Raw genomic sequence first — 26,650 nt, 5'->3', positions numbered from 1 at the left:
CAGACATAATGTTCTTGATTTCACTTCCTTCCATCCACCCATCCACCCATCCACCCATCCATCCATCCATCCATCCATCCATCCATCCATCCATCCATCCGACTATCTATCCATCCATCCATTTGACTATCTTGTGCTTTGCCCAATGGGAAGTACATAATAAGTCAGCAATATAACAGACACTATATAGCTGGAGAACACTATCTAGCACTTCTATGTTGTAAACACCATGAAGACCAAAAGGTATATCTTATTCCTATCTGTGTTCTCAATGCTTAGCATAAATTTGAGAAATGGTTGATGAATCACACTTTAGAGATCATCTAGCTCAACACCTCGTTTCCTGGTGGTGACTTAATTATTTCACAAGGTGACAAAGCTACTCGTTAGTGGTAGGGTTATAAAGGTCAGATTTCCTTTCTCCCAATCCAAAGTTCATATAAAATTCATTTTATGATTGACTACAAATCAACTTACAGCTCAAGTAGCGCTGTGATAGTTTTCTTTTAGCTCAAAAGTATACTAATGTCTTTAGAACCAAGTCTCTTTAATGCTCCAATTTATTGACGAAACTACATTTTTGTGGGCATGCTCTTCACAACTGAGTGTTGTGAGTTTTGTAAGTTAGGTGAAGTTTTAAACATTATAATAATAAAGATTAAGAATTAATTATGCTGTATGTTAATGTTCTAGTTAAAGACTTTAAACACCTGTCTATATACCTAGGTATTTATCCAAGAGAAATAAAAACATGTTTAAAAACTCTTATACCAGAATGTTCATAGCAGTGTTATTTACAATAGCCTAAAACTCAAAACATCAAACTCTAATATAGTCATACAATGAAATACTGCTCAGTAACAGAAGGAAATGAGGTATTGATAAATGCAACATCATGGCTCACCAGCTTATTAGCATAAAACATTGTGAGTAAAAGGAGTCTTACACAAAAAAGTACATACTGAGTGAATTCCATTTATACGAAATTATAAAACAGGAAAAACTAATACACAGTGGGAAAAAGTTCATATCAGTGGTTGACTGAGAGGTACTGGGTAGGGGCAGGGACTGATTTGGAGGATACATGAAAAGTTTCTGGGGCAATTGTAATGCCCTTTACCATGATGGGGTTTGAGTGCACAACAGTATGCCTTTGTTAAAGCTCAGTAAATGCGCACCTAAGACCTGTGCATTTCATCATTTGCAAATTTTAGCCTTTAAAAAACTATAAAGAAATATTGAATTTAGTTAATTAAGTGTTTTAGGGGAAGTGTCCAAGTTCAGCAATTTATTTTTAAGGGCATCAAAAAAATATGATGAATTCATGGGTAGAAAAATGGACTGATGGGTAGATATATATGTTAAATTAAGTACAGCAAAATGTTAATGGCAGAATCTAGGTTTTATGTGAGCGTTCACTATAAAATTCAAATTTGCTGTATGTTTGAAATTAAAATAAGGAAATGTCAGTGAAAGAGAGACTTTAAACGAGCATTCTCTCAGGGTCTTGTTCAGAGCCTGAATGAAAACAACAATTATAAAAAGAAATTATTAAGACAACTAGGAAAACAGTATGTGAACTGGGCATTAGGTGATAGATAATAAGGCATTACTGCTAAATTTTGTTAGGCATGATCATAACATTGTGGTTATATTAAAAAATCACATTTTTAAAGATGCATATTAAAATATTAGAAATAAAAATAGTATCCTGTCTTTGATTTCTTTGAAAAATTTAAATAAGGAGAAAGAGAATGATGCCACTGTACCAAAATCTTAATAGCTATTAAATCTGTGTAATGGGTGTATTGGAATTTACTATATTTATTCCCTCTGCACTTTAATGTATATTTAAAATTTTCCTTTGAAATCAATCAGTACCCTTATATTAAGACTGCAAAAATCAAATAGCTAGCCCTAAAATTTTGAAATTATAACATTCTGTGATTGATGTTATATCACACCTCTTTCATTAAAAGTACTATTATAATTGATTTCATTTTAAAATTAAAGTGAATCTAAATTCACTCTGTTATTAGAATTTTAAAAATTCTTATGATGGCTTTGAATGAATTAGAAACACCCAGATCATAACTGTAGGTCTTAAAAATCAGTAGGTTAGTCATTCATTCAATCGTTAAATAATTATCATTTTTGCGAACTCCACAGTAATATTTACAACCATCAATAAACACTTTTTAATATAATATAAAGATGGCACTATACCCTTAAACACCTTTAGGGAAAAACCTCCGCAGCTACTACCTATGCCTAAGTAATTCTAGTGCATATGGTTGTGACATAAAGAAATAAAACCAACAAAATTTTCATCTGCTTGACCCTAAACAACTTGAATTAATTTTGTATTTAATGAACTTAGCCTTACTAACCTAATCACACAACACATGAGCTTCTGAGTTTATCAAACAGATGAATTGGAAGATGGTTTTGATCATGTAACAAAATAATCCTTTTCTTTACAAAATGATCTACCCAGTATTCTCTTATGCTTCCTTAATACATTTAAAACTTGACTGGTTTACTAGGTTTCCCTTTAACCACTATTTTCTGGGAACAAATTCATCACAGAAAACACAGACTATGGTCCTTGACATTCTTTGGTTCTATTTAACATCTCTTATTCAGGTTTCACTTGTTTACGAATTTCAGGTTCTAAGTTTTGAAGAAATGTCTGCAAGGTCAATATTTACACTGGACTCTGGTAACAATTATGTTCTTCACTGAATTCCACAATGTCAAAAAATAACAGCAATATATTGAACAAGAGATCTCAGGGGGACTGAAGTTTTAACTTGGGAGTCCAAACATGCATACAAGATCTGTTAATGGTTTCGTTTATCATGAAGAGTGAAATGAACACAAGGAAACACTCTCAGTCTTAATTCGAGCATAATCTAAACTTGAACTTGATCATTGCAAATTGAGGCCATATTTTATGTAAAAACATGAAGATAAAGTTATAATGAAGATGATATGGCAAAGAAGATGTGGAAATCAGAAAGGGTGGTATGTGAAACAGATTCAGGTTCTGCTGCTTACAGTCTGATCTCAGAGAGTAGAGGGAGGCACAGCCTATACTTCATATTGTCAGATCCTGAAAACAGGTGTCCAGATCAGTGTTGCCCAACAGAATATTCTGTGATGAGGGAAACATTTCATATCTGCACCATTCAATACAGTATCTACTAAGCAAGTACAACGGAGCATTTGAAATGTGCTGAGTGTAAACAATGAACTAAATTATTTATTTCATTTCATATTAATTAATTAAAATATTGCCCTGCATGTGGCTATTGGCTATCATAGATTCATAGAGTAGTTCCTGGACAGAAGAACAAGAGATTTTTGGCAGAATTAGATTAGTAAGTCTGAGAAATGTATCCATTCTGGTAGAGTCCAAGAGGCTAATTTAATCAATCCATTTTGTAATTAATACATTATTAAAAATTTTGCTCACCTTTTTCAAGATTCAATAAAGGCCCAGATGACAGTAAAATGAAGCTTGGTAGCTCAAGTTATTTTTTCCAGTCTTTTAATTCCTTTCCAGAGGCAGAATTCCCTTCCTGACACCAACATCAAGTACCCACAAAACCAACTCCACCAACCACATAAATGCCTCCACCACAAGCCCAGCATATACACAAACTCTTCTACCCAGTTCAAAAGTTTTCATCCAGGCAGTCTTAAACACTAAGAGGGTCTACAGCAAAACTCTCTATTATGGCCATTCTGCTCATTAGAATGAATATATGTAAAGGTCAAGTTTGGGCATTTTAAATGGATTTTGATACAAGTTCAAAGCAAGTTTGCCTGCTTAGCTTCTTAGGTGGAGATGAGAGGCTAAATGGTTGCATATGAGTTGGTCAGTGTTCAATTATATAGAACTTGAAAACAGTCGAAGTTTTTAAGCTTTAAAAGACATACCAGTGACTAAAATCTGACATTTATGTCTTCCCTCTTCTTTAACTCCTTGTCTTTTGAAGAACTACAAACACTTGAAGAAATTAGAGCCTAAAGGTGAGAGAGCAGAATAAATGTAATAGAAGTATGATGAGTCAGCACTGAGCAGGGGAAGCTTCCTTGCAAGGTGGTCTCAAGGCAGGAAATGGCTAGAGAGAGAAGAGGTCTGGAGAGACTTCTGGCGGTGCTGACAGTCAGCAGCAGGTGACAGGAACTGGGAGGAGAAGGTGTACTCCAGGTCATGGTAAGGATTACTCATTACAGGTGAACGGCAGGTTTGCCTCTGGGAAAAGTGGATGGGGAGCCGTGGGCACAAGTAATGCCAGTTCTGGACATTCTGAAAAAGCTCAGGATCCAAGAGCTTGAAAATTTCTACTAGCAGTATCCAACTGAAAGGTCAATAACCTCACCATGGTCATTGCTTTCTGCTGTCCTTCATCTTAGATGGTGTTTACTGTAATTATCTTGTAGATGTGCCAGCAAGAGACTTTGAATTTCAGTTAAGTATTTTTAGTAATAACATTTTTATATGCTTCCTCTGATGATACAAGAAATCCATGTTCACTATGGAAAAGAAAGAAAGGCCTAAAAGGGGCAGGTGGGAGAAATACACATCTCTCTCTTTCCCTCTCCTCCTTTCTCTCCTCCTCCCCCATCCTTGGTACAGCAAGATAATTTCTTGTTAAAGACCATACATACAAAAGAAAGAGGAGATGAGATGAAAATATGGAAAATTAAATATAAAATTGTAAACACTCTCATCATGGGTGGGGATTTGGGTGTTCTGATTCTTCAAAGGTGTTTCTCTATTTTGCATTATTTCTTTCTAACAGAATCCTATTAGTGTGATGACTGGGTTAAATGTTTCTAAGGTTCTTGATATATATTGCCAAACTGTTTTCCGGCTAGACCATACCAATTTGTGTGGCCACCAGACCTGTATGAGTAAACTGGATTCTTTCATGGCAGGGAAACAGTAACCTCATTGTTTTAATTTGCAGGTTATTTGTGATATTGAGTTTCTTCCTTATGTTATACACCAGTATTTCTTTTTTGTGAATTAGATCGTTTCCACTTTTTTTTCTGTCATTTTCACTCTCAGATTCTATGATAGGATCTTGTTTATAATGAATTAATAGAATACTGGATTATTTTTTTGTGTTAAAAATCTCTCCTCACAGAAAATTGTCACCATTAACTTAATCTGTTCACATTCCACTCAGATTCCTCATTTTGGTCACAATTTTTGTGTGGTCCAGAAATAGCCATTTGTGGGATTATCTGTAGGTAGCAAGTTATTTACCAAGGAAGTGCTTAGGGAGGGCCAAGGACTGCCAACTTTGAAGGCAAACTATACAACTACAAAAACAAAAAGGTTGTTTGTTATTTTTCATAATAAGAACAAGATTCCTTAATTTTTCTTATTGCAAAGATAAAGAGTGGTTAAACTATAAACTTCTTAAACCAGGAACTTTTTTATATTTAATTTTTCTATATAATAACAGTACAAAATCCAAATCAATGTTATTTCCTAGAATTAAAACCAAACCTTTTCCATGCAAACAACAGAATACTAGTGAACAATATATGTGAGGGTACTACAGATGAGATAACAGCTAAAAGCAAGAAGTTTCTTGAAGTCACAGAAATAGTTAAAAGGAAGGCCCAGGAAAGGATTAACCCCTGATTCCTGGCCAAAAGTTCTTTCCACAGCATGCCACTCCCTCGGAGCCTGATAGTTTTTTTTCTATGGAATTCCATTTCATTTTAAAATTCCAGTTAAAAACTTACCTATCATTTTATGTGGTAAATAAAGCCCTCATCACATTACGAATGGGATTATATTCAATCATTTGTATGTGTGTATGTGTGTGTGTAGATGCCCATATGTTTTACACCTTCATTATACGATCTTACTTTCTCTGACCCAGCTATTATTAAATAACAGCAGGGACTATACACATGAGCTACTCTAATATTTTTTAGTAAAAAATGAAAGATGAGGCATTTCTTATAGTTTTACAATAATAAGCCATTTTACTAGAAAAGTAGAATGAAAGCCTTTGTTTCTACTCAGAGTCCAAATTTGCATTTGTGATTGACATAGAGATAGCACTTACTTCAACAATGGCTAATTTAAATGTTGAGGTTTCATAATTTTTAAAGAAAACAGTCACACATGAAAGCATTCAATCTTTTGCATCCACTATTAAGTAAGAATCCATTTTCATTCACATGTGCGAACTTCTTTCCAGGGAATCCTGAGGGGAAGGTAAGCTAAGACCCAATGGACACCCAGGATGTGCCAGACACTCACTGAACGCTAAGAGTAACAACAAGAGATTGGTAAATTTGAGGAAAAAGTAAATGCCATATGGAGAAACCTTCTTTATTTCACCTTTCTCATATATGAAACAGATATACTTTATACCTCAGAATTTTTTTTTAAAGTAACCATAAAAATTATTTAAGAAAGTATTTTTAAAGGTATACAAATACAAGGTATTGTTCCTGTGGTTGTTCATAACGTTAAAAAGAATCAAATCAAATCTTTGATGACTGCTTTCGAATATCCCATATGAAAGGGCCTTTTTACTAACTGAAAATAATAAAGCTTTTGAAGCAAAGAATCTGGACACTTCTTGCTCTTTCTAGAAGCGAGTTAAAATATTTGACTGAGACACTATCAGGGTATTTTTTTGTCTTGCATTGGGCAAAGAGTGGGCTAATCAGCTTACCTGCAGTCTCACTGAAGTGATGACCTGACCACAGTGATGTGCCTTGTGATATTAATGCAAAGATAAAAACGTTCTTTCAATCACAGCTAGAAAGAAATCTAAAGGGAATATAATATGCTCCCTTTTGTTATTCAAAACAAAGGACATTCTGAGAAGTCTCCAATAACTTTTGAAGTAAGAATGGAATGTTTGTGAATGTAAATATTTGTAGGATGGAAAATCTAAGAAGGTAGTAATGAGAAGGATATTTAGAAATTTTGTTCATTTCTTAGATGTTCAGTTGAGTAAGGGAATTACATACCCACTTGGTCAGTATTTAGAGCCTTCTGTGTGTTAGAATTTGAAGCATTTCAAACTCCACTTTGAAAGACATGACCTTTGCCTCCCAGAAAATTTCTCAGCAATTCTGACTTGCATTTCACCTGCCTTTCTTATGGTGATTGAATAATTCTTTACACAAAGATATTAAAACTTGATCTTTAAAAAGAAAAACCTCAAGAATTGCTAAATACGGATTTTAGAATATACCATGTAACTTAAAAATAAATTACTCATAAACTAAAAATATAAAGGTGAGAATGAAAAATACACGAGTCTTCTTTTCAAAATAAAACCAATTTTGAAAGAAAAGAGAGAGAAATGACCTAAGAAACGTCAGGTCAATGGCCAACTTTCCAACAGGAGGTCCACAAATCTGTACTACTGTATAAAAGCCGAGTCTTCATTAACGAAGCGGCACAGCCTCAGCAGCCATCTGGCACCATCTTTGCCAGGACTGGATTGCTCTCTGCTATAACTAACAACTTGCGTGTTTAATTCAGCCCATTTGTGAAGTCATGAATCTTTCCTCAGGCTCAGTTTCTCATCTCCAAAACAGTGGTAGTTGCCTCCATGGGCAATGGTTTCAGTCAAAGAAACAGCCCATACAGAGCACCTAGCAAATACACTTCCAGAAATAGATTCCTCTCCTTCTATCCTTTTAGGTGATAACATTTCCAGCCCACCCTTTGCGAGGTCATTTAACTTTAAAGAGCTGGCACACACAGGGAATGATTTTCAGCTCATATAGTCATGGTTTTAATGTCCCCCAAACTTATTAAATTGTCCATTCTTACAGAGGATTATGTAGCAATGAAAGAATAAACTACAGCTACATGAAACTGTGGATGAATATTTCAGGCATAATGTTGAGTGAAAGAAGCCAAACACGAAAAAAGCACATACTGTATGATTCTATTTTTATCAAGTTCAAGAACAGCCAAAGATAATCTATTGTGATAAAGTGATGGCTGTAGGGGTCATTGTTTCTAATCTGGATAACAGCAGTTTTCCCCCCTTCCCTATTATCTGAGGCTGTTTTTCACTGTTGCATGCCTGCCTCTTACCATCTCGGGCTTCTTATTTGCTTTCTTTCACTCATTTATTCACATATTTGGCACATATTTTTTGAATACTGATAGTATGCACTAAGCACTGGAGATACAGTGATGAATGACACACTGGTGATCCATGACCTAAAGGCACTTACATTTTAGCAGAGGAGGCAAGTATAAAACAAGTATGGTGACTGTCTTAAAGGGGGAAGTATTAAACCTAATTTAGAGGGTTTGGGAAGGTCACCTTGAAGTAGTGACATTTAAGAATTAGGAGATGAGATTTTAGCCCTGAGTGAGTACTAAATATTTGTCAAATGAATGAATCATGCATGAATGAATGATCATTAGCCAACAAAGAGGAGAAGAGTTCTGAGGTATTGTACACTAAGAAACCAGGAATTTTATTGAAGGGTGTCTAAACCAAGAGTCAGAAGGTACCCGGATAGAACTAAAGGCATTAATTTTGGCTGCTGTGAGCACCATTTTCTGCCTTACTTAAGACCTTAGGCGACTAGATAAGTGAAGAATTTTTAGTCATTGCTTGGCTAACCAATACACATTCATATCCTACTAAAACAAAACCAGCCAAAAATAGCTCAAGTCTTTATGATGATTCCTCCATTTTGCCTGCATAGTTCTGACCCAAAGCTCATATGAAGGTGACTTTTCTGGCACAGTTATCAACATCACCTTGAAAGATTGTCACCCACCCATGACTTTGCATGACAGCTCTGTCCAAGCCTCAACTGCCCTGACTCCTTGGGCATTGCATGTTGCAAACCACCACCTAATTTTGGCCTATTATTGTCCCCAGAGAGTTCATCTTCGTGGTGTATTATAAATTGAGACCTTGAAGTCTAAAGGACAGAAGGAATAGATGACAACAACCTCTGTAGAGAGACTTTACTCAATTATATGCCTTATCAAACTGGCCTGGTATAGAAGTATTATCACTGTATCATATGTAATAGCAGCAAAGTTTAAAATGCCAGAGATAAGGGCCAAGTTATTCAGGGCTTAATTTGTTGTATGACTCGATCCATCAACAAAGTATCGTGTAACTTTAAGAATTCCTAACAAGAGTCTACAGCCATGCTACCCTGAACAAGCCCAATCCCATCTAATCTCGGAAGCTAAGCAGTGTCAGGCCTGGTTAGTACATGGATGGGAAACCACCTAGGAAGATCAGGTATTGCAGGTGTAAAAAATAAAAGAATAAGGAATTTTAAGCTGACAAAGTCCTTGTAATCTGTGAGGTCAACCAATGGTTGCCTCACCTAAAAAAATAAATTGTTTAAAAAAAAAAAAGAATTCCTAACAAGTGGTATAAATGTAGCTTTAGGTGGTCTTACAATTCCATATTGATCTCTGAGACTTGAAATTTGAAAAAGCTAAACAAAGAAATGGCACCAAGTAAGGATTTTCCCAGTGAAAGAAAGGGAAACAAAGAATAACAAGTATCTGGAAATTATTTATTTTTAGACCTTTTTTTTAGTCTTTTTGTTCCTCTGACAAAATTTCAAACTTAAAATGGTATCAGTCTCCTTTACAGACAGTGGATTTAAGGCATGGGTCCCTTCTCTGGCCAGGGTCTATATTTTGGATTTATGTGGTATCACAGAAGGTCAAAAGTTTGGCAGACTCTTAAGCAATCTATGTGCATCTATGAGACAGACTAGTAGAAGCAGAGAACAAGTATTCTTGCCTCTGTTTCAAAATATTAGAGGTAAGAAAAAGTTAATTTACTTGTCTAAAGTGACAAACTTTCGGTGGTCAGGGTAGTGAAATAAACTCATTTTTCTGATACGCATATACATGTAATCAAATCTGCTGTCCCTCAGGTGTACTCAAAGTTTTCTGACCTTCACAGTTTGTTAAATTTAGTCCTATTTGCCTAAATACGCAAAGCCACAGTGATGTTCTTCCCGTGAAGGAAGTTTCCTCCAATTTTAAAACAATCACTTCTTCCAGCCATTTTATAATAACTAAGAACTTGTCAGAAGAAAGACTGTTGGCGTTTTACTGCCAGTGTCACTGGGCAAAATGTACCAAAACCGTGTTCTTTCATAATCAATGGACTCTTAAACTTTAGCACTGTCCTCATACTTACACCTCCTGACGTAAAACAGTAAAAAGGCCAAAGATTCCATGTTTGTTACACTGCATATATTACACTGCAGCTCCTTTTTCCAAGAACTGACGATTACAGAAACCTTGGAGCTATTCTTTTTCTAGATTTTCCTATTTGCTGTTTAGGTTTTAACCACTAATAACACGGTCCAGGGTATCACTATTACAATTGATCGAATGTAAACATTTGATTAAAGCTCTAGTTTTATCATATATGCTCATATTTTTTACGGCAAAATAAGCTAGAATATAAATACTCAGTATTCCCAAGAAGTATTTAGTCATTAGTTTCTTGACCAGTGTATAAAGTCATTCACAGCTTTGAGGATAAGAAGCAGTTTTCTAAGCTGACTTTTAATTTGTTATCTAGCCGAAATTCAACAGAATGGAATGAGGGGAGGAAAGAAAGTTTAAAAGTATTTTCATGAAACCAGAGCCACCATTTAGCAAAAGCTTTTAATGGAATGAGTCACGGGGCATACTGAAGTGCAAATCACAAGGTTACACGTTACCTCCTAGAAACACAACACCTGGTTCTGAATTCTTTGCTAACAGCAAACATTACCCTCTGAATTGGACCATTAGAAAACCTCAAGCACAAGTAGATTTTACCTCCTTCACCTCCAAGACATGCACGTCCCTTTTGTAAAACAGCATCTGAAAACAACATTTGACTGAAATCAAAGATTACAATTATCTGGGTACTCTGAGCCACTGAAAAATACAGTTTGCAAAGAAATTACTTTTGCTCCTTCCCTCCCCTTACTGTCCCTGCCCTTTCTAGGAGACCAGAATCATATGCAGTCTGAAATTTTGAACATTTCTAAATACTAAAGTATGAAATGAGTACCTGGCAAACACCTGGAGCTCTCCTTCCACAGCTCGCTCTCTCCTCCCACACTCTGGCAACGGAATGCCCTTCAGAACCATGGCTCAGTGCTTTTGGTAAATGTTTTACAAGACACTAAACAGTCTTGTGTCCCACCCTCAGAGCAAACACCATTGAGAGAACACAATATAATGTTCGCAAAGACGGCAGTGATGAACAATAATGCAAATGAACAGGCTGGGCTCTATTTCCACACTTCCCCTTAGGGAAGGAAAAAAATTCCCAAACTTTTGAGGGGTGGAGGTGGGCAAGCAAGAAGGGCTTGAGGAGGTAAATCTGGACACTAGAAGCATTTGAGTTTGTTTTGTTTTGTTTTGTTTAAGCGGCTTTATGATAAGCTCACTGTTATAATCCCAGAGCAGGTCTTGGCTTGCCAAACTGAGAAAGTGTCAAATGCAAGAGTTAATAAAGGGTAGAATTCGCTTGTGAGTCTGCAGAAACAGTAGTAACTATGCATGTACCATATATTCCTATTTATCAGAGCAAGTGCAATTCAAAAAAGCTTTTCACAAACCGTCTTCCACAATAAACAAAATATACTCCCCATTTTCCATATCCCTCAAGTAAATTCACAGTTAAAAACCAACTCTGCTCCAAACCAGAAGTTTTGCATTCCATTCGAGTTAACAATTACAACTGGAGGATAACAAACTTGCTGGCACCGAGTTATTAGCATACTCAGAATGTCAGGTGCCTCTTGGTACCACCAGGGTTAACAAAAGAAAGAGAGGGTGCCTAGGGATGTCTGCCTGGTTTTACAGAAACTACAAAGCTTTCTAGAGTCTGGAGCCCATGTGGGCAGTACACGCTTACCTGCTCTTGGAGCTCTATGTAAGAGGGTCTGAGAAATGAGAAAGTAGAATTATTTAGCAACCATCAAACCTACTTGCTAAAAGGAGACCAAGGCCATCTAGAGAAGGAAGAATTGACTTTAGCTTCAGAATCACACACAAGGCCAGGTTAGGCAAGTAAAAAAATCCATTCTCTTGTCCCCACTCCCTAGCAGGGAAGACATCCCAAAGAACTGACAGCTCTCCCAATCTGAGAGCCTAGAAAAAGGCACAGAGCAGTCCTTCGCATTTTCAAAACATCTTAGGGATTGCTGTAACTCTTATGTCCCCCTACCTTACCTGTATAGGTCTCATCTTATTTTAGACGTCCTCTTTTACAAAAGCTTCAGGTTAGTGCTGTGACTCACAACAATTGTCTCCAATTTAGTCTAATTGACTAATCTGTCTTGGGTGGGATCCTAAACGACCTGTTTATCTGCCTCTCAGGGTGTGGTGAGGGGGCCTCCCTGACCTCCAGCCCAGGCTGAGACAGAAGCCCAGCTTTCCTGACAGGCCAGGATTTCCCTGCTGCCACTCACATGCTGACCCACTTCCTGCCCTCCGTGTACCTCTTCTCAGTGTCCTGCAGTCCCCACCTGATCTGATTCTCCCCAATTGTGGCATATTTTCCTCTTGGATGACTCTTCTCAACTCCTTCCTTCTTCCCTCCGGGCTGGTCCATTTACATCCTGCTTTTAGGATCTACCTCACTTGACCCATATGATCCACCTTCTGGCTACTGCTCTCCCCCGGTACCCTTCCATAGGCAAACCGAATAGGAACACATCTCCAAAAGTGACACCTGCATGACTGGGAACAATGATCACTTCTTAAAAGTCTTTCCTTATGAGCGTCTCTCTTGGGTCTCATATTTGTGTGTCCATCAACATCAACTGCTATCTAGGCCAGCAGATCATCCACTTCTACACCCTTTAGCATGGAGTCCAGTGCTTAAGGTTAAAGAACACATTTGAATTTTGACAAAAAAACAATGGGAAGACATAGTATAACCTAAAACAGTGCCTCACTGGAGCACACTCCAGGTGTTGGCGGGGGCCTGAGAGTTTAGGCTTTAGATGTAGTTCCTTTGCTTTTTTGTTTTGTTTTGTTTTGTTTTGTTTTATTCAAAAGAGGATGAGAGAAGTGGGTTATAAAGATGAGATAGCAAATAAGTTAACTATCATGCCACACCATAGAACAAGCATCATTTATCAAACGTCAACAATTACCAGGTACTTGATATATGACATCTCATTTAATTTAATCAGACAGAGGAGGCGACAGATTCAGAGAAGCTGCTCAAGGGTGCGCGGGTGGCTAATAACAACATTACTGCTCCCAATATGAGCCCTTGCCCTTTGCCTGAGCTGCACTCTCCTGCCACAGGCACGCTGTAGCCTGTTCTCTCTAGGGACCTATCATCCAAATCAAGAGCCACCCACGTGCTTTCTGCCAATCCATGCTCAGAACCTGTTTGGCCCTGTTCTTCTACTCTACTCTTTTTCCTTGGCCTCCTCACCACCTTTCCACCACCTTTTCTTCTTATCCCAAAGACAATCTATCCTATTCACTTTGAAATCTATTAACAAATCTATTAATAGGCAATATGAATTCGCCCATTTCAGTTAAGCCTTTATTTTCATTTTTTCTGAGGCTATAAATTTGATGCTTGGCTTTAAATACTGCAAATAGTGTTAAAGTGCTCTGTGTTATATATAGCACTTGGGGTGCTATTGTATTCAAATATTATATCTCATGCTGCTCAGACTAATTGTGTGGTCCTAAGAAAGAACTGCACCTTCCATACAATGTGAATGTCTTATAATAGCATTTTCCCAGTTCCAGTCATACAGTTCTAAGTTGACTTTTTGCTCTATTGTTTTGGGTATGCCAGTGTGAAGGCATAGCCCTGGAATTTTTATCTGCAGAGTTCTGACAGGACAGAATAACTAGCATGTGGAGAGTGCTGCTCTATCACCTTGGGCCTATTCCTGAGTCTCTGTCAGTTCTAGGGGCCTACTTCTAGCTTGGATATCCTTGAGTCTAGCATAAAGCCAGTCTACAGAATGGTTCCAGATCCTGAAAGGGATTTTGATCACCTCTGGACACTAGGAGATAGGAGAAAAGGAATCAGCAGGAGGTAAAGATTTTATTTGGAGCTGCTAAGTCTCCCAGAATCTGCCAAAGGCCTTGGCACGTCCCTGAATCATTCAAGCCACTTCGGTCCTCTAGAGAGAGCTTCAGAGTGCCTCATATGTGTGTGGGTGTGTGTGTGCGCGCACGCGCGTGCGCGCACGTGTGGTCTTAGAAACTGTTCATCGCCCACTTCAGCCTAAACCCAGATCCTAAGCAAACTCCCAAAAGCCCTTTGTGTTTTCCCAAATTGCCCAAGAAAGAAGAGGCTGGAACGGGCATGGGAAACACATGATGAATCTACACTGTCCAGCACTATCTTTCACTGGGACTTCATCTGCTAGACCAGCAGTTCTCAAAGTGACATCCTTGGACCCTCTGGGGGACCCTAAGACTTCTTTCAGAGGTCTGCACAAGGCCATAACTATTATCATACTAATTCTAATATTTTTGCCTTTTTTACTACAGTGACATTTGCACTAATGATGAAGAGGCAACAGTGAGTAAACTGCTGGCACCTTAGCACAAAATAAGGCAGTGGCACAAAACCATATTAGGAATCAGTATTTTTTATCACTGGACACGCAAAGGTTTTTATTTTATTTTTTAAGAACCAGTTTTCCTTAAGAATGTACTTAAAGAAGCAGACAATGTTAATTTTATTATATCTTGACTCTCAAATACATATCTTTTTAATATTCCATGACGAAATGGGAAGTATGCATAAAGCAGTCTTGCTGCATACCAAATGATGATGATAGATAGTCTCAAGGAAAATCATTTGTGGGATTATTTGAGTTACATAGTGAACTATAGCTGCTTTTGTCATAAAACACTTTTTTTGCTTAAAGGAACGAATGACATACTATGGTGATTCAGACTTGAGTACTTGGCAGACATTTTCTAGAAAACTTAAGTATGTTTGTCATGTCAAAGAACAAAACTGATAGTATTTGTTACCAATAATAAAATTCGAACTTTCAAGCAAAAGTTAAAATTGTGGAGAACTTTTACTCACCATCATGAGCTTGATAGCTTGCCAATAATTTAAGGCTTTTCTGATGAGATAAGTTGTGATATTAACAAATGTAATTTTTTAATATTGTATAAGAAAATGTGTCAGTATTTGGAAGATCTTCACAACTCAGTAAACCAATATTTTCTAAATGACCAATTCATGGTGTTATAGAATCATGCATGGGTCAAAGATCTATTCAAAAAACAAGATAAACCAGGGGGTTTTAATGTAACGGAGTATATAAAGTTTATTGTTATGGTTTTAGATTCCACAATGAAAATAACTTTAAGAAACTATCTTTTGTAGAATTTGGGTTTAGTATCAAAGAATGTTCACAATTATCTGAAAAGTCTACCAATAAATACTCCTTCCTTTTCCAACTATACATCTTTGTGAAGCTAAATTTTCTTTCTGTATGTTGATGATAATAACATCTCAACAGATTGAAGGCAAAGCAAATATAAAAACACAGCTGACTTCTATCAAGCCAGCCATTAAAGAGATTTAAGGGGAAAAAAAGATTTGCAAAAATATAAATGATGCATCCTTTTCACCATTTACTTTGTTTGGAAATATTGTTTTGTTTTCCATAAAAATGTTATGTTAACAATAGATTTTACTATTGTTATTTTTGAAGTTAATAAATATTTTTAACTTAGTTTGAATTTCTAATTTGATAAATACTAACAGAAGCTACCCTCATAAATAAGAGCACTTGGGTTCCTCAATGGCTTTTAAGAATATAAAGACGGATGATAGATTTAGCAAGGAAAAATGCAAGGAGCCCAGTTAAATTTGAATTTCAGATAAATAACAAATAATTTTAGTATAAGTAGCCATACAATATTTGAGACAAAGTTATACTAAAAAATTACTTATTGTTTATCTGAAGTTTACATCTAGTTGAACATTCTTTATTTTATTTACCTGATAAGAGGTGCTGAGCCCAAAACATTTAAGAAATACTGTACTAGACATACTCCTCATATTTGTGCTGAAACACTAATTACAACATTTATTAAGCACCCACTTTGTACCGGACTCAATGCAAAATTATTTACATATATTACCTCTGCAATTATCTCCAAAATCCTATATGGCAAGTACTACTATAATTCCTATTTTACAAATGAGGTAACAGAAACTCAAAGAAGTCCAGTGAAGCTATTAATTGGTGGAAGACAAGACAGGAACATACTTGCTCAGACACCAGAATCTTACACTTTGTAACTATTAGGCTCACACTGAACTCTGAATAATGGGGATTCCCAAAGATGATGGGTTTTTCTGCATACTTGCATCTCAAATTTAAGTAAATCAATTTCTATTGCTTATCTTCTCTCTGTGTGTCTCACAGCTGTGTGTTCTGCTGTCAGAGCAATGGTGAACCAAATGCTGTAAGTACAGTGTGCCTGGGAATTCTATCCAGAACTAGCCATCAGCTTTTTGACTGGGAGCTGACTTTCCTAACGGATGCTTCTCTACACATGACAACAGCATTGTTTTGCCCTGGAATTCTAGAATGGAGCACTGGTACACAGGCACTGCTGATCGCTATTAATTGGAACTGAGAGCTTGGTGCTGAGCTAGAATTATCCTTGAGGATAACCTGGGAATTTCTCCAGAGGAATCTGTACCAAATGAAGCAAATGCATCCATTTTGTAAGTGAGCCAAGACCCTGTCTTTTGTATGATAATGACCCAGGCCACTGGATATATTTAATGAGCTAAGGCTGGACAGTAAACAAACTAGGGAAAGTAAATTTTTTACGATCCAGCTTGGCAGCAAGGGTATGTACGCCACTGTGTCACATGATCTGCAGATACAAAAATAGACTTGATTGCAGATAACTTGGGGCCTTCCCCAATTACCAATGGCTTTAATGTAATGTAGAAATTGATAGACATATAAATCAGAGAGAGATACTAGTCTTTCACATAGGAAAGATTTCTTTATCAAAGGGAAGATTAACCTTTCAAATCTTCGCTTTGTAAATTTGGATTTTTATTAGATGATGCACACTAGATTATACTTAGGGCAGTTGTATACACAGAAGCCAAGGGTAATTTAAAAAAGAGATGTGCAAAAATCTTTGCAAACTTTGAAAAATATCCTAATAGGAGAGAATGGAACAAGGGGAGGAGAAACAACTATCGATCAGAAAAGATGCCAAAACTGTAGTATTAGATAATTATGGAAGAGGGGCATTTTAGAAACCAAGACTTAGTGAAAGATTAGAAAGTAGGCCTAGGTAGAAAGGGGGTTTGGGGAAACCCAAGAGCCAGAACACCTGGCCATGGGTCATCTCCAAAGGAAAAGTAAAAGAGTCATTTTTTACTTTTAAAACTGTCAACTTTGCAGTTCACCTCCAGCCCTCCTGGCAAGGCTCCCGGCCCAGCCCTGCCCTAATGGCTGAGCCTGCCCCTCCAGTTCAGGTCCTCAATCTGCTCACTCAATCTGATCCCTCAAGGGCTGAAAAGAATTGTCCTCAAGAGGGAAAAAAAAAAAAACAACAAAAAAACAAAGAATAAACAGATGCAAGCCAGTGCTACCTCCTGACAATAAATTTAGGAGGCCAAGAGTTGTCACAGCTTTCCCCCACTTCAGGGGGCCTTCAGAATTTATTCTTGTGAATACTGAACATTAAAGAGGACACAGCCAGAAACTGACTCATCAAATTTCCAAAGTCAAGACCAGAACACACAGACTCGGGATCTAAGGACTCACTTTCTATCTTTAGAACAGAGTCAAGAGCCCTGCCTATTTCACATGTGAAAGTAATGGAGCCAAGTGGTCCGGCTTATTCCCCACCAGGATATTGCCTTTCCTGTCTTCTGGCTTCTTTAAAACACAGTTGCATGGAGTTTTATTTCATTATGTTTGAACCACAAGCCCTGATGACATTTCAGAAAGTGTTTGTCCTTGAAAAGTGGTTGGATCTGTACATGAAGGTCACTAGTCATCAGTATAGAACCAGATAGTAAATATTTTAGACTTTGCGGATCATACAGTTTCTGTTACATATTGTTCTTTTTCTTTTTCTTTTCTTTTTTTTTTTTTTTTACCATCCCTAAAAATGTAAAAACCATTCTTAGCTACATACAAAACACAAAAACAGACAGTGGAGCAGGCCACAGTTTGCTGATTCTTCATTTAGAGCAATGGCAAGAGGTTGGCCACATCGTCTGGTGACTTCTGCATACAATTTGGTTGACTATAGTATTATAATGTTAGATGTTACATCCTCTTCTCACTGACAAAAACTACCCAATTTGCCTTCACACTTGCCCAACTCTGGCATTCTCTACTTGTGGAGTCATCTCACCTTTGCTATGACCCTCTTTGAAGAAGAATTTAGTTGTAGATCTGACAGAGAATTAAACCCTCAAATGACAGTCATATATTTGGGAAATTAGATGAACAGGATTTAAAATAAGCTGGAATATTTTTTAACCTGTTAATTTTTATTCTGAGTATATGTGTGTGTGTGTGTGTGTGTATGAGCGCGCATTTTTGTTTAAAATGAACACTCCATATGTATCACAAAATTCCAAGTCTAAAAGAACCCTCTAATATAACCTAGTTTAGAACTGTTTACACTTGAGGAAATTATGACCTACTTCGGTTAAATGAAATATTCCAAGTTACATACTAATTGGCAGAAGAGCTGGGGCCAGAAACTTGGTTTCCTGATTTCCACATTAGTTCTCTTTCTACTACTCTACTTTATAGCACACTGCCAAATTAGTACTAAACATTCAATTCAACAAATACAAAGTATTTTCAACATGTCCAGCACTGGCTATGTGCTCTAGGGATACAAAAGAAGTGTAAGAGAATTCTTGCCCATAAAAAACTTTTGGTCTCAATGAGAAGACAGGGCACCCCCACAAAACAAATACATTCTATCTTACATTGCTATTCGTTTAAAACAGGGCTAATAAGTTTCTGTGACGACAGAAAGGTTCTCTATCTTTGCTGTGCAGTATGGTGGCCAGCAGCCATATGTGGTTATTGAGCACTTGAAATGTGAGTAGTGCAACTGAGGAAGTGAAATTTCAATTGTATTTAATTTTAATTAGCCCAAGTTTAAAGAGCCACTTGTAGTGAGTGGCTACCAAATTGGACATCACAGGTCTAACTAACACAATAGTTGTAGGTCTGAATGGAAAATATGAAACACATATTGTCATTTCTCCCTCTTGTGCCTGTGGCAGAAACCACTACAAATCACAGAACTCTTTCCCTCTGAGCAAACACAAGCTCTCAGAAGTCTCCATGCAACATATTTTCAATCGCTTGAACCTGATACATGACATGAAACCTATTTGCCATCTCAGATATAGATAAAAGGTGACAAACGTAAGCAAGAGAAGGAAGTACTTGAGCTGAACCTAGAACATTATTTGGGCAGGTAAAGAAGAAAGGACAGAGTGTGGGGCTCTTCATGTACAGAACAACAGGAGCAAAGGAACTGGATAGAGTTCTCCTGGTTCTGTGAGTGACAGGGAGGATGCTAGCAGGAAAGAAAGGAGGATTATGTTGGGTGTGGTAGAGATAAGGGGACAGGCAGAAGGGTGGGGCTAGATTAAGGAAACCTTTGGATTCCAAGACTTTGAACTTTTCTTAATAGCAAAAGGAGCCTCCGAAGGTATAAGAAAAATAAGGATAGGAGAAAAACATGTTTTAGGGAGGCAAATCTGCTAGGAGCCATAGAATGGGTTGTATAATAGATACATTCCAAAACCAGTAAGAAGGCTAATCCACTAATGATTTTTGGTTTTCCTTTAGCAAAGTAATATTTGTTTATTAAACAAAATGTACAAACCACAGAGAAGCAAATGTAAAATTAAAACTAGACCTCTACCATTCAAATTCAACCTGTTAGCATTTTGATGTGATTTCTTCCAGGCCCCTCCACCACCACCCCTTACCATAACTATTGCAATAATTAAGGAATAAAGTCAGGACTAGGACTAGGAAGGTGATAGTGTGAATAAAAAGGAAGGCTACAAAAGAGCTTTTTCAGGTAGCAGAAAAAAGAGGACAGACCATTACCGTCAAGGGGCCTAGGTGCTATGCCCGGCTGTTTGCGTGGGACTCCACTCTCTCAGCCCCAGTCTTGGTTTCCTCAGTTTAGAATCAAGATAGTGATCTCAGCTGAGCTCTTAACCTCATCCTATTGGTGTCTAATGAAGGGTCAGATGAGATTTTTGAGACATCCTCCCACCAGACCTAAAGTGGAACTAAAATACGTGTATATTTATGCCTGTGTGTATTTTAAGTTAATATCACATATAGATAGCAGGCTTTGTCATAAGACAAAAATGGTCCCTTGATCTTTAAGCTGCACCAGCATCTAGTCTGTTGCACTCTATAAGACCTAAAGGTGTAACTCACTTAAACCATATAGTCTGAGCAGTGTTACAGGGAGGATGTGTAGTTGTGTTTCACAGAACATGTATAGGATGGTGTAAACAGGGGATCTACTCTCAGATAGGACTGCACCAAGCATTGACAGCATCTTCCAAGAAGCCGAAGATTTTTAAGGCCCAATCTATCTTCTCAGACCATAAAAAACAAATGAAAACAAAAACAGCCGCTAGAGAACACAAATTGTGCTCCCAAAAAAGCAATTCACAGCTGGTCACCAAGTTAATAAGCAAAAGTACGAAGCAGCAGTCATCCACACCGACATGCATAAGACTCAACTATGGGGTTTTCAAAAAGTACCGATGGGTGGGCTCCTCCTCAGACTGACCAAATCAGAGTCACAGTGAATGGGTCTGTGCATTGGTGTATATATATATATATTTTTTAATTCTCAAAATGACTGAAACCTGAAGCACAAGCAGATGTCCCAGAGCACGAACCGTTCCAAGAGCAGAGTATAATCAGGTCTGACTGACAGTGCTCTTAGTCATCCTGGTTAAGAGCTGCAGCCAGTTCCTTAGTGAGGGAGAACTGGAGGCCAACATAGAATCCACCATGACACTTTATAATTTTCATATTAAACTATACACAGTCTCTACTTCAGAGTGTACATTATATACGTCTCTTTGTCATTTTCACTGAACCCATGCATTAGAGAACTCCTGAGGACTCTGGCCAGTCAGTGAACTCTAGACAATGAACATGCCTTTTTCTGAGGATCCTTTGGCCCTATTAATACATGCTTAAATTCCACAAATCATCCTTATTTGCTTTGTGTTACCAATGCCTACTTACACCTGCCCACCAACTGGACAACAACGTGCACTTTAGTCCATGTTGCTCCTAAGCTCACCCTGATCACTGACTTCATCTCCCTACCTATGTTAGGCCATCCCGCATGAATAAAAAGAGGTCCCTGTAAAAGAAAAAAACTGACTGACCTAGGTATGTGTGCCAGCTTTGTCATGTGCTGTGCGGCCTTATGCAAGTTACACATTTTCTTTTATACCTTATTTTCCCTATTTTCCTAACATCTTTATAAAATTATTGTAGGAATTAAATAAGGCCAATATAAGTGGAAGAGATAATGCAAATAAGAGACTTCTTATGTTCCTGACACATAGTAAGCCCTCAGTAAATATTATTATTATTTATTTTAATCATCACCTCTAGGGTTCTATCTACTTCCAACATTTTATGATTCTAAGAATCACGTGGTGACTGACTACACAAATGGAGATGAACAAAATCAGCAGGTACTAACATGCCTAGATTTAAATGCTTGAGTCCTCAATAACTTTCATTCCAGCCTAATCTTGATAACCATTTCATTCATTCCTTAAGATATCCCTTGTATTTTACTGACCTTGGTCTTAGTTTCAAAAGGACCTCAGCTATTTTGCAGACACAGAATTTTTGCATTCTTGATAAAAGCAATGTGGATGTTCTGCTACTGTTACTTCTTGGCAACAGAGACACCCATGAGTATTGCCGAAGTTAATGCCATACTCTGTTTCTGTCTGCCCCTGTTGCAGCAACTGCTGACACTTGGGGGCAACCTGTTTGAATGAATACACAGCCTTAGATGAGGCCCCAACTCAGCATAACTTTGATGCATGTCTAATGACTAGTTTGAAGGCCTTCTTCTTGGAAACTTTAGGGCTCACATTTGAATGTTGCCCATGAAATTTGCCTAAATGTTTTATGCTGACATTAGCCACAGATTTCAGCTTCATAACATTGAAATATTCTCCCTGGTTTCACAGCACCAAATACCCTCCTACAAAGCATAATGCCATCACTGACCTGTTATTCTGCCAAAAGATAGACACATTTTGTTGATGCCCAGAGTTTTCCTTTTTCTTGTCCCTGGTAGGAACAAATCTCTTCCTTTTAGGAAGACAGTCCTTTGTAGGCAAACGTCTGCTTGTCGGCCTTAACGTTATTGGTTAAGTCATGGCCCACACCCATTGTTCTACCTTTTCAGTTTTGAAGACGGGTTAGCTTGTTTTGCAAACAGCAAATCATCAAGGAGTAGGATGCCAAAGGAACCACTAGCTCTATGAAAATTTGCTCATGTGAATGAAATAATTTTAAAAGAGGAAATTATCCAGTTTGGGATGAACCACAAACTTCCTGAGAAAACCTGTTATTACCTATGAAAACCAGTTTTCCAAAACATATGTTCACTTGGGTCCAGAAAACAGACCTCAGGATCACCTTAGCCACAGGAATGCCTTTTTATGAAGTCACTGGTTGACTGTACCCACAACCAGCTAAGTATGAGCTGGGTCCAATTACTCTGACTCCAAGTCTTTTTGGAAAGTTCTTCAGCTTATGTTACCAAGGGAATTATACATGGAATCATTATAAACTGCAAAGGACTTCAGGGTTACTTTTGCCTACGTTCTCAACAGCACCAGGCCCCATATCTGAATTAGTACTTTTGTTGAACTGGATCAGAGATCAGAAAAAAGTAAGAGGTCCAAATAAGAGGGCGATGAGTTTACTCCCTGGTAAATCTGGATACAGATGAAAAAAGAGATCCATTAACTTCTGCATTTTCAAAAGTATCATTAAATATTTGAGTTACGATGTTGCTTGTTCTAATTTACTTCTGGTTTTCTGTTAGCATTTCTTCTTAACTAAATGCTTAAACTTTCATTCTTAAACTCTTCTGGGGCTAGCACCATGTCTGAATCACCTGTCGATACCTTATGTACCTGTCACAGTATTTTTCATATGGGGATTCTTAGTAGGTTTATTCATTTGAGTCAAATTAAATTATAGGCCTTTATTTTCCCCCCTGTGTAGTAATGTTATACAGTACCATGTAAATAGTAAGAAGTAATATGTGATGTAAAAAAATCTCTTCTATTTTCAGGTGAAAAAGCAGAAAAGTCACCTTTAGAACCTACCTTTGGGGATTGCCTTCGGCATCCTGATGTCATTTTATGATAGGTCCCTATTAGTGCCTGACTAAATAAAAGAGAATCTGTTTTAACTCACTTGCCTGACCTTTGTGTGTATTTGTTTTTCAGTAAGTTTCCTTTATGTAGATCATAGGAGTTGTGCAACTGTAAAAAGCTCATCTTAAGTACTATTTGAGTTACAGTCTCCATTCCTGGGGGAAAAAAATGATGAGAAGGTCATTTTCTAAATGATATACCTTCCGGTAAATTTTAGGAATTTCAGGGAAGTTTGTTTCTAAGAGATCTATGACTTCACTAAATGACTATAATTCAGACACATGAAGAGCCATTTTACTATAGAAGACAATGTTTTAAGCAGCCTATCTTTTCCTCCTTTTCAAAAGCAACTTGCCTTTTCAATGTACAGGTTAAACAATATCCACTTCTTAATTCTTAACTCACTTGGAATGAAAATCTAGACTAGAATGATTAGGAAACAGTCAGCACTCAAAAGGTTTTACTATTTTACTTAGAGTTTTCATCAGGAACTCCATGATTGTTTTCCCTTCACCCTTCTTAGGTATCTCTACCTTCTGACTTCTGATGCTCACATCTTGATGGAGGAGCACAGATGTCACGTGGCTTAAGAAAAATCAGGTAATGATCGAGGATTGGCCAAAGAGGTCACCAAAAGTTCAAATTTCCTTCTATCAATCAGAGATAGTGATGCTCTTTCCTTCTGTATGGGGAGAATGAAAGAAATATACACACACGCGCATACACAGACACGTGTGTGTGTGTGTGTGTGTGTGTGTGTGTGTGTGTGTAACTATATATTTTAGGTCTGTTGAAAAAAGATCTATCTAGCTCTGGTCAGCCCCCACACTCAAGTGACTACTTGAAAAATGACCACATCAAATTCACTCATGATTAAGAAACCAGCAAGCTTGAGATGGCCAATTTAATGGAACTGGGGTTCCATTTGTATGTGTGTGTATGTACATGTACATGTGTGAATTTCTGAATCTGTCCGTTTAGTTACTGGTCAAAGTGTCTGAACTCAACAGCACTCTTGATAGAAAATACCAACAAAGAGCACTAAGATTTGAAGACTAAGAAACTCATAATGATCCAAACGCAGAAGCAAGGTTAAGTAGCTGGCCTCTGTCTGTTCTATTTAAACCATCTTCTTTTTAAATTCTGGACTTTGGGTGGGAGGAATCATGCCAATGATCACCCTTCCCTGATGCCATCAAGAAAGTAGAGAAAAAGAACACACTTGCTGCAGAAAACAATCTCTCACTAGAAGCTGATTACCTCCCTGTGGGAGGTAGGTTAGAGAAATTAAGAACATAGATTTGGAGTGAATTCAAAGGATTGGCAGGAAAATAGGACTTGGGATCCAGCTTTGGGAAATAACACTATAGAGATGAAAGCATTTATGTCAACCACAAAAACAAAAACTCTGATAATCTGTTTGAGATCAGTCACTAAAATTCTTTCAGAAATTTGACTATGTCCTTAAAACAGACATCTGTCCATCTGAAGCCACTTTCTCTCTACCCCCTTGCCCATTAGGTTCATACTTGCCCCTTGAACCCAACACTCACCCTCACAAGTTGAGACCCTCACAAATGCTGTTTCTCAGCTGGTACAGTAACTACCACCTGCCCCCAATCTCCCTTTGCCCCGTAAACCATTTCTTCTCCTTCAAATCTCAGTTTAAACACCACTTAAATTCCAAGAAGCCTTTCCTGTTGGTTGCCCTTCCCACCAACAATTAGGTTAGGACCTCTGATTTTAAACTTCCTTAATTTCCTATACTTTTTCAACTCACTCATTACTCTTTTATTGTATAATGTTTGCCTTGACTATTATACCAGCTTTCTGAGGTCAGAAATCCAATTCTTTGTCTTCATCTCTTAATTACTCAGTACTTAGCACAGAGCCTGGCACATAGTAGATGTTCAGAAAGTGTTTATTAACTATATCCCCACTGATTTCAGGATTAGTGTACTATCCCCTATGGGGCCCTTTAAAATGGAAGTTCTGCAAATATTCAAGCCTATAAAAACCAGGCCCATGTGACTTGGAGAATCCTGCCCATTCTGTGGCATCAATTTTATAAAGATGTTATCTTCCCACATATATATATATATGAATGTAGACTTGAACACATTCACAGATAAATGGGTGCTGACAAATCATTCTGAGGGTATAGCACAGAGTATTTCAGTTGCTAATGCTATGATGTTGATTGCTGAAGGGGGACCTGACTTTGGATAAGAGTGCCTGATTATGGAATCAGTTGCCCGGGAAGCTGGTCGGTGATCTCACATGAACTGTTCTGAGTGCCAGCACCACTGCTTATCAGGTCCCAGGGCCACTAATCTCAGAATCATAATATGAAGTCACCTCCCCCAAAACTAGTTTTTCTTCCAGTATTAGAATCTGAAATTCTTTCTTTGGTAAGTACAGAATTCTTACTGATTTGCTTTCTTAACAGAAAAATATTCATTCCTTGCCTTTAAAAAAACACCTGTACTTTGTGAAAAAAAGGAGGTAGACAACACTTCATTAAATGTTAGTTATTTGGGGATTATCAGAGGAATGCTTTATTTTTACCAATTCTAAGTCTTCGTAAGATGCATTACAATTTCAGACATGTTAAACTGTGTGTGTGTGTGTGTGTGGGTGGGTGTGTGTGTGTGTGTGTGTGTGTGTGGCAGGGAGATGCATTTTAGAGTTGACGAAATGCAATAAACACTATAGAAAAAACTTGGCATTAAAAAGAGTTTAAGCAAAGTCGTTCAAATGTAGCTCTGTCATTCTTTGTTGATTGTGGGAGTTCTCTGGGGACATTCATGCTTATAAATATGCAGAGCACTATGGCCTAGTAAATTAAGCAAACGCCCAGAGGCAAAACAATACATGTTGGTTTAAAAAAAAAAAGAAGAAGGGAGTAGCATTTAGATGTCACTATGTAATGTTAACCTACTTTTCTCCACTCATGGATATGTTCGCTTGAGCCATAGTGAAGATGGAACCAGCTTGACTTACCAAACCTCCTTGGTGAGTCCAGGAATGACTGATCTCTGCTCCTGCTGGGTGACCTGATGCAAAGTGTCCTTCCAATGTCTCTGTTACACGAACTGTGAAATAGAAAAATTAACACTACTGAACCAGAGACTGCTAGTAAAGAGTATGAC

General features: G+C 37.6%; 1 protein-coding gene across 8 annotated transcripts in view; it reads right to left on the bottom strand.

Moving 5' to 3' along the window:
- RBM47 (RNA binding motif protein 47) overlaps nucleotides 1-26,650 on the bottom strand; it is a 140,722-nt gene that overhangs the window by 60,372 nt on the left and 53,700 nt on the right. For 5 of the 8 annotated variants that reach the window (XM_016119959.2, XM_016119960.2, XM_016119963.2 and 2 more), the window contains one exon: nucleotides 11,076-26,593. In XM_016119959.2, coding sequence (XP_015975445.2) covers nucleotides 11,076-11,155 — 80 coding nt within the window. In that variant the 5' untranslated portion in view covers nucleotides 11,156-26,593. Of the gene's footprint in view, nucleotides 1-11,075; nucleotides 26,594-26,650 lie in introns of those variants that run through there. The other 3 variants (XM_016119965.2, XM_016119968.2, XM_016119967.2) reach the window with 2 other exon arrangements.

This window comes from Rousettus aegyptiacus, unplaced genomic scaffold, assembly GCF_014176215.1.
Source record: "Rousettus aegyptiacus isolate mRouAeg1 unplaced genomic scaffold, mRouAeg1.p scaffold_m13_p_10, whole genome shotgun sequence".
NCBI lineage: Eukaryota > Metazoa > Chordata > Mammalia > Chiroptera > Pteropodidae > Rousettus > Rousettus aegyptiacus.
This window is presented reverse-complemented; position numbering and strand designations above follow the sequence as displayed.